General features: G+C 46.8%; 1 protein-coding gene across 3 annotated transcripts in view; it reads left to right on the top strand.

Moving 5' to 3' along the window:
• Positions 1-11001, top strand: part of RSPRY1 (ring finger and SPRY domain containing 1) — a 41142-nt gene extending 30141 nt beyond the window's left edge. For all 3 annotated transcript variants that reach the window (XM_045819102.1, XM_045819103.1, XM_045819104.1), the window contains exons 12-15: positions 1323-1425; positions 1772-1924; positions 5875-5979; positions 9450-11001. In XM_045819102.1, the coding sequence (XP_045675058.1) occupies positions 1323-1425; positions 1772-1924; positions 5875-5979; positions 9450-9546 (458 nt within the window). In that variant the 3' untranslated portion in view covers positions 9547-11001. The remainder of the gene's footprint in view (positions 1-1322; positions 1426-1771; positions 1925-5874; positions 5980-9449) is intronic.
• The last annotated feature ends 3405 nt before the right edge of the window (positions 11002-14406 follow it).

Below are 14406 nucleotides of genomic sequence, written 5' to 3'. Positions count from 1 at the left end.
AACACTTAGATCGGAGGATTTAAGGTTATTGAGTCTTTTCACCCCTGGCAAAATTCAGCGTGAACAGGCTTTGCCTGCCACAGCTCCACTGCATTGGAGGGTGGTATTCTCAGGGGGCTTCCTGGTGTCGTGCCCCCCTACCACCCCCGCACTGGCTCTGAAGACACACAGTCAAATGGTAGGGGGTGGAGCCTCTGGGAAGACTTTATTCCCAGCATTGGAGCTAGATAGGGGATGTGGCCCCGCCTCTTCCCCAAGCCCTCTCCTCTCTGTTTCCTGCCCCAGTCGGCATTATAAATGTCAACTGAATTTTCAGGCATGCTGAGAGAGCAGGGACAGCATCACTTGATGAACCAAACTGATAGTGTGGGAAAGGAAAAAACTGTAAAAGCCAGCGTAAGTCTGGCCACTTGAATGGCTTGCAGGTTCTTAAAAGCATATGAAACTTCACTTTAACAGAGGATAAGATAGGGGCACTGTCCACAAAGACTGTCTAGTTTGTTTTTCAAATAATTTTAAAAAGCATTACTGAAGTAATATGTTTATTATAAAAATTTGGAAAATAGGGGACAAAAGAAAAATGAAGCTAAGATCCCTTGTAATTCCTCCATTCAGATATTTATTTTAAGAAACTAAAAGTTTGGTGTAAATATACTATTATATAATTATACTATATTATTCAGTGCCTCAAGATTGGGTAGTTACATTTTAACCTCTTTAAATCGTTACTATAAGAATGTACCATAAACCACTCTGGGCTTCCTCAGGACAAATGCTTTAAGTGAAACCCCTCCTGCAAGGGGGGTAAAGAATTTCACTTTTCAAACCCTTTCGCTGCGTAACACCCGATCTGCCGCCACCCGCAGTGCGTGTCCATCTTCCGTGTCATCATTGCGTAATTCCGCGTGTTCACCTTCAACAATTTAAAAAGCAAAAGCTTCGTGCGTGAAGATGAATGCCACTGCTAAAAACGGGTTTTGGGGCAGTTGTTATCTTAGGGAGTTTTACATCTCAACCAAGAGGCAAAACAGCACGTGATTTTGATTTCACCGAATTTCACCGATCCCAAAATGCACATATCTTTTTTCACATTTTTAACATCTTTGAAATTGGGCCTGTCCTAGATTAATTGACAACACTTTCTTCTTAGCGCTACATGAAAGCACTGGTTGGGTGGGGCTCAGAGCAGTGCGGAAGGAACGGGGAAGGTGGGCGTGTTGACTCCGTGGCCACCACGAATGCAGGCTCAGTGCCGCGACATCAGAGCCCTGAGCCACGCAGCAGAACCCCATACTGTAACGGTGTTTTGCTCTACCCTGTAGGAGATACGGTAGGATTTCTGCTGGACTTGAATGAAAAGCAAATGATCTTCTTTTTAAATGGCAACCAGCTCCCTCCTGAGAAGCAAGTCTTTTCCTCTACTGTGTAAGTGGCTTTTCCCAGTAAGAAATTTGAGGAGATGCATGGAATGCACTTTTCTCCAGAATAAAGACTTTGTCCATTTGTATAGTCAGTTGCGATGAGAAACCATGTTATTTCAAGTTTGGGGACCTGTTCGATCATACCTAAAGCTGCCCCGAACTTTGACCAGAAAAGTAAGGGCAGGACACCCCTTGCTGGGACTGGATGGAGTGGCCCCAGTCTGTCTAGGTGGGGACACACAGCCCGCCACCCTCTCGGCTAGGGCACGGCCCGCTCCGACTTCTCAAAGCCGCTTGTGCGCGAGCTTCGCCGCGGATTGTCCTAACCTCTGCGTTCATTTTCCCTGTAGGTCCGGATTTTTTGCCGCAGCTAGTTTCATGTCATATCAACAGTGTGAGTTCAATTTTGGAGCAAAACCGTTCAAATATCCACCATCTATGAAATTTAGCACTTTTAATGACTACGCCTTCCTGACAGCTGAAGATAAAATCATTTTGCCAAGGTAAGGGGCCTGAGCCCGCCGTGCCCAGACCTTCGCATGTGTCCCATGAGAGGTTGCAAGTTTCTAGAGGCTTTTTCCCAACTTTCTACAAATAATCTGAAAAGCTGAGTAAATGGTGACTTCCCAGGAAATATGAATTACTAAAACACATCCCAGAAGAGTATAAAAAAAGCCATTGTTATAAAATTAATTGGAAGAAATTAAGCGCTATGTTCCCCAGAAGCGCCTGACCCAGGCGGTTTCACGCGGGATCGCCACCAGGCTGTTAGGTAACAGGCGACATCGCTGTCCTTTTAAGCGCGGCGGGCCCCAGGAAGGAAGACATTTCCAAACGGTGGTTGTGAGCTGAACGACATTGGTCATGAAACTCAGACAGTGGAACATGCACACACACGCCAGAAAGCCCTGCACACTAACTTCACTTGATATCAGTAAATCCTAAACATTGGGAAACTAAGTGCATCTTTTAACAGACTTGGGTCTGTGGAAACAGACTGCTTGTTGGGTTTCACTGCGTGGTACAGGTGTCAGCGCTGTTCCGCAGCCGTTAGGACAGCGGAGGCCGTCTTGGGTGAAATTTCACAGCCCTCCCTTGCCAGCAGCTGTGGTTGGCTCGGTCTCAGTGGACGGATGCCGCCTCCTTCCATGTGCAGTGCTTGTGGTCTGTCCCTTAGGCTGGGAAGGACTCCAGCTGCTTCCTGGTAACCGCTTCAAGTTGAACCTTGTTTCACAATGAGCCCAAGTTTATCATCTTTTAACAGAGCAGCTTCCTGGGCCTTTGTGAGGAAGAGTATTCTGTTACCAATGTCACCTGTATTATGTCAGTGATGAGTCTCTCCTGGCAGTGGAGGCGACCACACGGGCCCTGGTGTGGCCTGTGTTGGGCTGTTACACCCCTGAAGGCACCTGTGACGTAAGGTTGTGAACCTAGCCCCGGTGTCAGCTCAGACAGCAGGTGCGTCAGCAGCTGGGCTGCGCTTCCCCTCGGACTCAGTGCCCGCGGCCTGGGAGTGCCTCCGCAGTTTCCAGATGAACCAGAACATGTCACGCAGCGACAGCAGCGTTGTCTGCAGAAATAGCCCAAAAACAGAAGGGCCACTCACATCCCAGCTTAGGGACCTAAAGTTCACTCCTAGAACTTCCCTTTGACTTGTCTTGGCGCCTGACAGAGATTCCGAGCCCGATTTCCTCTCGCTGAAGGTCCGAAGCGACAGCTCTGTCACCTGCCACACCCCATCACTCTTCACGGAGCCCGTCTTCTCGCATGCGGCGCGTAAATCAGTCTGCCTTCTCACAAACACCGTGCAAGGCACGGTCAGTCCGCCGAGAGTCCCCTGCAGGCTTGCTGAAGTTACAGCGGCTTTGGCACTTAGTTAGCCACCCCGCGGGATCGAACTTTCCGAAAGTCAGATGGTAACGGGCATCCACTGTGGGCGAGTCCCCTTTTGTGGGCAACTTCTGGGTGCTCGCTGGGTGCCGTGTCGGGTCAGCGCCGACAGGGCGGCCTGCCTGGAGGGAGGGCAGAGTCACAGGCTGCACTGGATGTCGTTGTCTCCGAGAGTGACGCCAGGGCAGGCGTTGTCCGGAGCTGACTGAGTAACTTCCTTAATGCCAGCCTCGAGCTGCTACACTCCAGTTGAGCTTACTTACAGGTTGTGGCTTTCAGTGCTAACATGCCCGAGACTGTTTTCTGTGCTGTCAGTGTTTGCAGCCCGTGTCCCAAATTTCACATTCAGGGGTACTCCCGTGCTCGCCGGAATAGTGTTCCTTCCCGGCTTCAGCTGAGCAGGCTGTGGCCCTCTTGCTTCTTGGGATTTTGTCGACTGTCCTATATTACGCATGTTCTCTGTCTCCAGTATCTCTCCTTTTATTCATTCTTGTTTTCTTCTTCTTTGCCTTTTCACAATGGAAAACTTGACACACAAGAGAAAAGAAGAGGAAGAACACAGTGAGGCGCCGCATACCCGTCCAACTCTCAGCTACAGTAGTCGCCCTCCCCGGGCCGCCTGCTTCCCCAGCGGTCCTCCTCCATCTCTGTTAATAACCCCGTTACCGCTCCAGGTCCTGGGGCCATAACCCTGGCGTGTCCTTGACACCTTTCTGCCCTTCCCCTATCCCGTTCCGCAGCAAGTCTTCTGCGGGCTGTGTCTTCAGGTTACATCCCAGGTCCCATCATTGCCCCAGCCTCCATTTCCCCCTGGACTACTTTTGCCCTGCCATCCAGCTGGTCTCTCTGTTCCTGCCGTGACCCCCTTCAGTGTGTTCAGTAGAGCCTCCAGAATGATGGTGTTACAGTTTAAATCGGATCATGTGCTTCTCCGCTCAGAATATTAGTGGCTTGCCATTTCACTTAAGGCAAAAGCTTAAATCCATACGGTGACCTGCCATGCCCTACACAATGTGTCTCCTCCTCTCTGTTATGTCTCTGACTTCATCCCCTACCGTCTCCCATTTGTTTAGCTGCTGCTTCAGCCACCTGCCTCCCTGCTGCTTCTGAAACATACTCTAGTTTTATTTATTTACTTATTTTTACAGAGAGGGGAAGGGAGGAAGAGAAAGAGGGAGAGAAAACATCAATGCGCGTGAGAGAAACATCCATCAGTTGCCTCTGGCCTGCCCCTAAGCAGGGGCCTGGCCCCCAACCCAGGCATGTGTCCTGACTGGGAACTGAACCAACAACTTTATGGTTCGCAGGCTGGCACTCAATCCACTGAGCCACAGGGCTAAATGTCACCTTTTCTGGTGCACCCTCCTTATCGTCTTCCCCGCTTTGTTTTTCTTCATGCTAAAGCTCATCAGTGCTTAACACTCTGTACATGTCACTTTTTTATTTAGTTTATTGTCTGTGTCCCCCCACTAGTGTAAGCTTTCTGAAGGCAGAGGACATTGTCAGTCCTCTCTCTACTGCTGGGTCTCCAGGGCTGGGAACGGTGCCTGGCACGTAGGGAGGCCTTATGCACTTGAGTGAATGTTTCGTGTTCCTCTTGCCTGTCCGTCAGGGCTGGCCTTCGGCGGTGTGGTTCTGCCTTCCCATTCCAAACTGAGTGAAAACGCAAGGCTTCTAAGCTCAGAGTCTACGATGGGCAATTATAAAACCTAGTGAAATTGTATGAAAACTTACGGTTGTGCGTTTTTCTTGGGAAAGGCCCTATGCTTTTCATCAAATTCTCGGAGATGTGTGGCTTACACGGTTGAAAATTTGCTGGTAAAATGAAAAGAATGCTGGAGTTAGAACTAAAAGATCTGAACCTGGTTCCTGAGTCTGTTTGCGGCGTGTGACCTTGTGCAGATCAATCCCTTGAACCGTTGATACCGAGGGCGTGACCATGACGTCCTCATCCCAGTGGAACCCAGTGACTTCCAGCCTTGGCGAGAGTGAACTGTGTGTGAAAGCTACTGGACTGAGTTTAACGTACTTCCCATACTAGGATGCAAGAATGTCCAGATCTACAGAATATTTTAGGAGCTTTTAGCATTTATTTAAGCCAAACTGAGAGCATGCTCAGAAGCAAGATCTCAAGGGGTACAGGATAGTTCACATTTAACATTTCCAGTAAGTAGGGGTTGTACGTGGGCAACAGGTAACAGTGAGGAGTTTGAGGTGCGCCACCTAGTGGCCATGCCTCCCAAGGGTTTGGGGAAGATCACTCGAACATCTCCAAGGCTTGGAGTCCCAGGTGCCTAAGAACAGCGGACAGGGCTACTAAGTAAGGTAAAGGCTAACCTTTTACTGAGGAACTGATGGGCCCGTCATGTGACTACCTACCATGGCCCGCCCAGTTAGGAATCTGTGGTCCCTTTTGGTCACTACTTGTCAGGCCTGCTGAGCGTGTCAGGTCTGCTGTGTAGCCCCTTTCCTGTCCACGGCACAGAACAGTTTCAGAGCATTTCCCATGCCTCACTGCTCACGGGACCCACTCATTCGTTGACACGCCGTGTTTTCTCCTCAGGCACAGGCGCCTTGCTCTGTTGAAGCAAGTCAGCATCCGGGAGAACTGCTGCTCCCTGTGTTGTGACGAGGTGGCAGACACGCAGCTGAAGCCATGTGGGCACAGGTAAGAGGGTTTGTTTGAGAAGCTCCTGTTTCGTGCACTACCTTAAGCAGGGTTTCATCCTGTTCTTGAATTGCTTTGAGAGCGTTACCAAGAGTATTTAGAATGTTCATGGCAGTTCGTCAAGCGTATTTTATCTAAAGCGGGCTGAACGAGGAATCAGATTTGCCAAGTGTGCACGGCCGGCTTCCAGGCAGCACCTGAAACAGAAGCTGCCGCCCGACATGGAGGGCCTTCGGCTTCCCAGCACCGTGTGAACTGGGCCTTGCAACCGCCAGGTCGTTCTCATGTCACAAGGAGCTGTTTATGAGCTTCTTAGGCAACTCTTAGCCTTAGAGCTTCCTCATATATTTTTATTATTTATACTCCTAACCATTGAGAAGGCAGCGCCTCCCTGCCATCTAACCAAATTCCAGTTGTATGAGATAAGCTCAGAGGGCAGCCCCGACCCTACAGGACAGAGCGGCTAAATGCCAAGGCCGCACAAGAAGGCCGTCCCAGCCAGGGCTGGAACAGGGTTGGCGGTGGGCAGGCCCTGGCCTGGCCAGGTGTGTGCGCTGACGGTGTGTGGGCAGTGCCCGTGCCGATGTCCCAGGCCGGTTCCCCGTAACTCATCACGGCCCGAGCCCTGCCCTGCTCTTACTTTGACGTAGCTTTAGCCGCCAGGTCTCCTAGGGGTCCAGAGCCTGGAGTGATGGACGCCAGTTTGTCACCCTCAGGTATGTCTCAGCCCAGGCCCTTGACTCCGCTTCTGCTCGTCTGTTGTCTTGGAACGGGTTGTCATCTGACGGCTGCCAAGGGACAGGCATGCCATGTCCCGCATTCCACCCCACCTGTGCCAGTGTCTCTTTGAAAGGAAGGCCCCGCAGTGCCAGCTGTGGTTCTTCTTGGAATCCCCTCTGCAGCCCAGAATGCCCCACTTTGCGCCCCTGTGGGGGTTTCGTTATCAGGGCCTCACAGGCAGAGGCGGAGTTTAAGGGCTGGGTATCTCCATACCCTTTCTGATCTTTGGTCCGTAAGTATGGTAAGATCCCAGGCAGCAGGACCTGGTCTTACTCATCTTTGTGCTCTCTGGCCTTCTCAGTGTTTCTGCCCACAATAAGGCTCGTGAAAGAAGGCTGAAATCTAAACACTTAGAACCAGGTATCTTAGGTATGAGCATGGTATCCTTAATAGATAAATCCAAAACTGGTTGGAGGAGGAAATTTAAAAAATTATAAGAAAATTTAGTTCAACTTTTAGCAGCAACAGTTTAAAAGGATGGGGTGGAGGGTAGCAGTTCAAGAAAAGAAATCTGAATAAACTGAGTAACATGAACAGACCCTGAGAAGAGACTGAAAAATCCTGTATTCCGGTTACCACAGAAGAATTTGAGATAATGATCACCCCTGGAGGGTGTGGCTCGGTGGATTGAATGCCTTCCTGTGAACCAGAGGATCACCGGTTCAGCTCCCAGTCAGGGCACATGCCTGGGTTCTGGGCCAGGTCCCCAGTAGGGGGTGAGGAAGAGGCAACCACACATTGATGTTTCTCTCCCTCTCCTTCCCTTCCCCTCTCTAAAAGTAAATAAATAAAATCTAAAAACAAGCAAACAAAAAATCAAAGCTACCTTTGCCTTTCCCCACAATCACCAAGCCCAGATGTTCTCCCAGGTGAATCCCTCCAACTCTCAGGGAGTACATAGATCCTATTTAAACTTCTCCAGACCACAGAGAAAACAGGAACCATAGGAACCACCATATTCTTTTCACAAAGCCTCCAGGATGATCGTACCAAAAGCTAATAAAGGAAGCACCAAAAAAGAAAATTTAAACAAATCTAAAAATCTCAAATATTAGCAATAGGACCCAGCAACACAGTCGAGGGGGAGCTTATCTCAGGAACGCAAGGATGGTACCATACAGGAAGTCCGTTAGTGTAACGTACTTAAATAGGCCACCCAGGAGGTGCAGGGAATTAAGCGCTTTCTCAAAAAATGCTGCCAAGGCATTCATTAACATCAAATATCCATTCCAAATGGGTGAAATATTTCAAAACAAATGAATGGAAGGGAGAAAACCATATAAATAGGAATGCATGGATACTTCCTTAACAATATAAAGACATATGTGTCTCAACCAAATGCTAGCATCTTTGTAATGGTGACACACTGGAAGTACTCCAGCAGATGCTGGGGACGAGACCAGGATGCTTGCGGGCGGTGCCATGACCTGCATTCTGTAAGCTGAGGCAGTCAAGACAAGGGGGGAGGCGGGGAGACAGACAGGGAGGAGGAAAAGAATTGTTTGGAGATGATAGATTAAACACCTGGATTATCAGGAGAATTTGACTGAAAACCTGTTGAATACACTAGTTGGTTACAAAAAGCAGTAGCTCTTTTCTGTATGAACAGTAACCAGTTAGAACGTATAATTGAAGTTTCCTTTTACAATAGTCCCAAAAAGGCTGTCTGCGAATAGATACCAGGAAGTATGTGGCGAGTATGTGAAAAGCACGTTTAAATCACCGAGGAGGGAATAGGAGACTCAAATAAATAAATCCACTCTTGGCTGGGAAGACCTCTCAGTATTGGAAAGGCAACTGTTTTCCCTAAACCCTGAGTTTAATTTGGTCCATATAAAAAAGGCAACACGACTTTTTCTAGAAATAGAAACACCAATTTAAAAATTCACGTGATACTAAGGCCAGAAAAATTTTGTGTCTAGTTTTGTGGGTTTTTAGAAAATATTTTATTTATTTTTAGAGAGAGGGGGAGGGAGGGAAAAAGAGAGGGAGAGAAACATTGATGTGAGAGAGAAACACTGATCAGTTGCCTCTTGTTCACACCCCAATCGGGGACCAAACCCACAACCCAGGCATGTGCCCTGACCAGGAATCGAACTGGTGACCTTTCGCTTTGCAGAATGACACCTAGCCAACTGAGCCACACCAGTCAGGGCGGGTCAGAAAATTCTAAAAAAGAAGAGGTATGGAGGAGCACTACCCTACCTACTACATCTTAAGATATATTAAAACAAATGTTTATTGTTTGGTCCTAATATATGAACAAAATGAAAGAACAGCAGAACAGAGTAGAAACCCAGAAATAGAACTAACTACAAATGAAAATTTTAACATATGATAAAGATACAGTGTCAAATCTACGATAAAACATGGACTATTTGGCAAACGATATTGGGCTCAATGGCTAGCTGCCTGGGAAAAATAGTGTTGAACCTACATACTTATACACATCTGCACATGTACGCTGTGCCCATGGAGACTTCTGGAAGAATGTGCACGAGCTTCCTCGGGAGAGGAAGACCGGGGGTCAGAAATGGGAGGGAGACGTATTATTTATATAAGAACTTCTTTTGTTAGCCGCCAATTGTTGTTTGTCCCCCTAACAGCTTACTGGCGTTTCATACGGACTGAGTCGGGGGCAGGGGTCCTTTTGGAGCGCTACCCTAACTGGCATTTGTCTTTCTCCGCAGTGACCTGTGCATGAATTGTGCCTTGCAACTGGAGACCTGCCCGTTGTGTCGTAAGGAAATAGTGTCCAGAGTCAGACAGATCTCGCACATTTCATGACACACGTGAAGAGACATTACGGACTTATTTCTACTCAGTTCCAGCCAATGTTGAAAAGAAAAACAAAGGAAAAAAAAAAACCCATCTCTAATCAGTTGTACGCACATTGAAACTTATAGCCATGGCCAGATTTTATGCTAAAAACGGTAGTTTGTCAAAGACAAAATTCTCTTAGAACCCAACCCAACTCGCCAGCCCCGGGAAATCCCTTTCACGGCCGAGGAAAGCCGAGCGCTCGCGAGCACGAGCGCGAGCACGAGCGAGGCCTGCGGCCCTCCGTGGCCGCGATAGGGGAGCGCGCCCTCTGCAGCGCCGGCGCGCGCAGGAGTTCTCCCGGTCGGGTTCATTGGCTCGTTTAACACAGGATGTTTTGTCTCGTGTTCTAAAGTTTTATTTTGGACAGAAGGTCGTTACGGAGGAGTAAACGTTGCCGTTTCTGGGTTACGTGTGACCCCCCACTGGTCAGAGAGAGCGGCGTGGGAAGTGTGGATGTTGCACTGGAAGACTTGAATCTGTAAAGCTAGAGTCACATAGGTCAATACTACAGCAGCGCGGAGGGCCTCCGAGAAGGTGCACCGACCGCAGGAGAAACAAAACAAACCAGATTTTTGATATTTCAGTGATTCCAAAGAACATTCTAGTTTTTTTTAACTGCAGAACATTGGTGGTGTTTCCACACTCGTGGTGTTTCTATCCAATTTCAGTACCCACGTTTTGTGAGGGAAAATGTTTTAACATTGCAGGAGGAATTCTTAAACTAACTGCAATGGCTGACTGGAGAATATTTGGTATTTAGGGTATTTTTAAGGTACCATCAAATCAGGTTTTTGTTAAGAAAAAATTTTTTTTAATCAGTATTGTTTTTGGAAGTAATATCCTTTGAAACTCTTGAACGAATAGTCTCAGAAACTCTTTGAGGACAGCCTGAGAGCACGTATTCCTGTCATTTTAAATAAATCACATGGTTCTGAAGAGTGAATTCAATCATGGGTTGCCGACTATGTCTTCATCGAAAGTGTTCACCCCGCTCAGGGTCTCTGGTGAAGACCTTCAAGAGTTTGGTTTTTTCTCCCAGAAAATTGGAAGGTAGAATTGTAAATTCATAGAACTTATTTTATAATGGTGTACCTCAGCAGCTGCCTTTCAATTTATGCCAAGTCCTTACTGAGTTTATACTTGAATAGTAAATATGTCTCCTGAGTTTTACAATGTCTTAAACTCAATGCACATTTTTTTTTCTCCTTTTCCCACCCTTTCTTGTTTGTAGTTCTTTCCAATGTCCTCTCACAGAGCTGATTTCCTTCCTGGCTGTACTTGTTGGGGTGCTGGATTTTTTTCCATGTCTTTGTCTTCCATAAATTCAAATATATCTATAAATATATATATGTTTTCTCTAGCTCGTGGTGAACACAGTAATTTGCATTGGAGAAATAAAACATTCGTTGCCCTTTTTTACTAAGATTTCACAACTTTCATTGGTACCTGCTGCTGAAGTTCCAAGACAGCATCCTCTCAAGTTCAAGGGCTGCTTTCCCGAGCAGGGGAGAGTCCAGTAGTAGGAGCAAGAAGCAAGGTTAATCCCTTTTCATCCAGCAGATCTTTATTGAGCATCTAATACATTCTGGGCATTGTGCCAATACAGGATCCAAACAGGCTTGTTCGTGGAGCTTACATCTGGTCGTGGGAAGAGAGCAACATAATTATCACAATAAATTGTTAGTGCCTTGGAAGAAAAGAATGGGATGCTATGAGAGACAATGCGGAGACTCAGTTTAGATGGGGAGAAAGGGCAGAGGAAACCTCACTGAGAAAGTGATATGAGGACAGACTCGAAGAAGTAAGGACATGGCCAGGCAGAGAGACTGAGAACGGGCGTAGGTCCGGGTAGCTGCGTGAGCACCACACTGTGGGCAAAGGCCCTCACTCGGGATGAACGGTGCTCCGTGACTTTGGGATCTGATGGAAGGCCCCGTAGCTAGCAAGACAGGAACTGAGTGGGCTGAACTGTGTGCTCCATTGATGGAGAGAGCGGGGGATCGCTCACGGAGCCACGTGAAGGATTTCGTATTTTATCCTAAATTCGATAGAAAGCAAAGAAGTTTAAGCATACAGGTGCTTTGATAAATGTAATAGTTTCAAAGAATGGTTCTGGCTTCAATATGGAGACTGAGTTGGGGTGCGGGATAAAAGATGAACGACATATGGAAATAGACCTGTAGGGAGACTTGGAAGTAATTCATCTGAGAGGTGAAAGGAGTTTGCAAATCCAGCAAAGACAGAAAGTAAATGGAAATAGTAGGCGATCTGTCAACAAAGGAAAGTAGCTTTCCAGGAATCGGCTCTCAAACTTTGTCAGAGGGGCTACTTCTCCAGTTCTTCACTTCTAGACCATGAAAACAAGGGCTTCAATATTAAATTATTCAGGATGGAAGCAAAGTTGTCATCTTGGAGCTATTTCAAAGGGAAAGCTATTTACTCAACACAGAAGAGAAAGCTATCAAGCTATGTAGGAGAGAGTAAATAGCTCTATATTCTGCACAGCCTGTAAGCATTTTAACAGAAATTGAAAGCTAGGCTTTTACTGATGATATATTGTACCAGAGAGAACAAAATATCATTTATATTTTATGTTTTCCAGAAGTACCCCCAGGATTTCAGCAAAAAAAGTTTTTAATGAATTGCCACCTTTTTTTGAATGAGATTGATAAAGCGAGGTAAAGTCACAGGGCCATTTGCAGAATGCCAGGAAACAGTGATTCAGTCACAGAAATAATTTCACTAGCAGAAAATGACTTCTGCATGAATTACATCCACCTTGAATATGTATCCATGAACACACACACTCCTGCTAAGATCAGGTCTTCCATAGATTACATTTTTTGCTATTCACTTAAAACAATTAGTAATGCTAACCCAGAGGATTTAAGAAATAATTATTCATGGAAAACATTGAATAGAGTCAAGTAAATTTACTTTTCTCCAAAAAGGAGATACCATTCTGGAGTTTTGTTTTCTGGGTTGGTTGGTTTTTGTTTGTTTGTCCCCCGCCAGAAGAGTATCGTGTTCTAGTTTCTGGTGTGGTCTAACAACTCAGAGATTGGAGTTTAGCATGACGAGTAAAACAGGAATGAGCCTGGACCGCATGTTTCAGGCCCAGGATTCTCCTTATTGCAAGTACGCAAGTACTTCCCAGCCTTGGTTCCCTAATCTGTGAAATGGAAATGACAGTACTTCATTGCAGTTTTTCCCCATAGAGTTTCAGGTATTTCAAAAGGAGACCGTGTATTTGTAAATGTTCAGCGCCAGTACTTGGCACATGCCTGAGTTAAGTGGGTACCTATGATTATCTTTACCCCCATTTGTTTTTGTTTTTTAGATTTATTTTTAGAGAGGGGGAGGAAGGGAGAAAGAGGGAGAGAAGAAACATTGATGTGTGAGAGAAAACATCCATCAGTTGTCTCACACGCCCCCAACTGGGGACCCAGCCTGCAACCCAAGTACGTGCCCTGACTGGGAATTGAACTGGAGACCCTTCAGTTCACAGGCTGGCCCTCAGTCCTCTGAGCCACACCAGCCAGGGCATGTCCCCATTGGTTGGTATAGTTTGTTCTAATAGCCAGAGATGGTGAAGTGTACTAAAGTTGGTCACAAATTCTTTGATGTCCCTTCCCCTTAAATCGAGGTGGACTCTGTGCCTGCTTGATCAGTATAGTTCCATGGCTGTGATTCTGTGCCAAGTTTCTAGTCCCAGGCCCTTAAGTGACTGGAAGCTTCCACTTCCTGTCTCTTGAGGTAATTGCTCTTGGAACCAGCCACCACGGAATGAGGAAAACCAAGCAACCCTGGGAAGGCCTATTGTACATGGAAGGGAACTGAAACTCCTCCACCCCAGCCCTCTAACAAACATCCGCACTGAGCTCCCAGCCAAGAGCCAACACGGATGTTCCAGCCATGTGAGCAAGCTGGGAAGAGACTCCTCTAGTCCCATTCCACCTGCCCCAACTGATGCGGAATGGAACAGACAGAGCCAAGCTCTCCCTACCAAGTCCTGCCCAAACGGCAGATTGGTGAGCAAAATTGCTTTTAAGCCACCAAGCTTTTTGGGTGGCTTGTAACAGCCATAGGTAATCAGAATAGATGAAATTATCATTTTCTCCTTCCACTCTGATCCCATGCATGATTTAGCAACAGATAGGGTGGGCAAGTTCATTTAGTCCAAAAGAAGAGTGGTTTATACAGAAAGTAGGCCATGAGGAAATTTGCCGAGTTTGCTTTGAGCTGTGTGGCCAGTGCTGGACTTGAACAGAACTCAGTCCAGTTATTCGGCAGACCTTTTTAGATGCCTGTCTTCGACTGGGTGTTAAAGCAGAGTTAGTACCTCTGAGAATTGATCTCATCCTGGATACAATTGTGTCTTGATAACAATTGCCATACCTTAAATCCCTGCACCATGTGCCACACTTGGCCGAAAGGTGATATAATGCAGCCAAAGAGACACAATGCCCAGTGGTCTAATCAAGAGAAATCAACTCTCAGGAATCGTTTTTGGCAAATTTTAGCAAAAGTTTTCGGATTGCATTGTTCAAAGGGGGTCTGTCAACTTTCATCTCGTCCAATTAGCAAAGAAAACAGTTGCTGCAGAGTAGTCTTTATGATGTGAATATTTATGATGTTCCAGTATCCACTTTCCGTGAGGTAATTGCTCCTCCCGAGCCTGAAGCCGGTGTGCTTCCACGCGAGGGAATAACTGCCTTGCAGATCTGACGTCGGCAATTATCCGGTTCAAAAGCTCTCCAGAGATTTGCAATGTAGTGCTCTTAAAACCCGTTTTAAACTGGGTAATCCTCGTCTTAAATCTTG

Source organism: Phyllostomus hastatus, unplaced genomic scaffold, assembly GCF_019186645.2.
Source record: "Phyllostomus hastatus isolate PE091 unplaced genomic scaffold, TTU_PhHast_1.1 phas_scaffold_345, whole genome shotgun sequence".
Taxonomy (NCBI): Eukaryota; Metazoa; Chordata; class Mammalia; order Chiroptera; family Phyllostomidae; genus Phyllostomus; species Phyllostomus hastatus.
The sequence above is the reverse complement of the archived record's forward strand: the minus strand, read 5'-3'. Positions and strand labels throughout refer to the sequence as shown.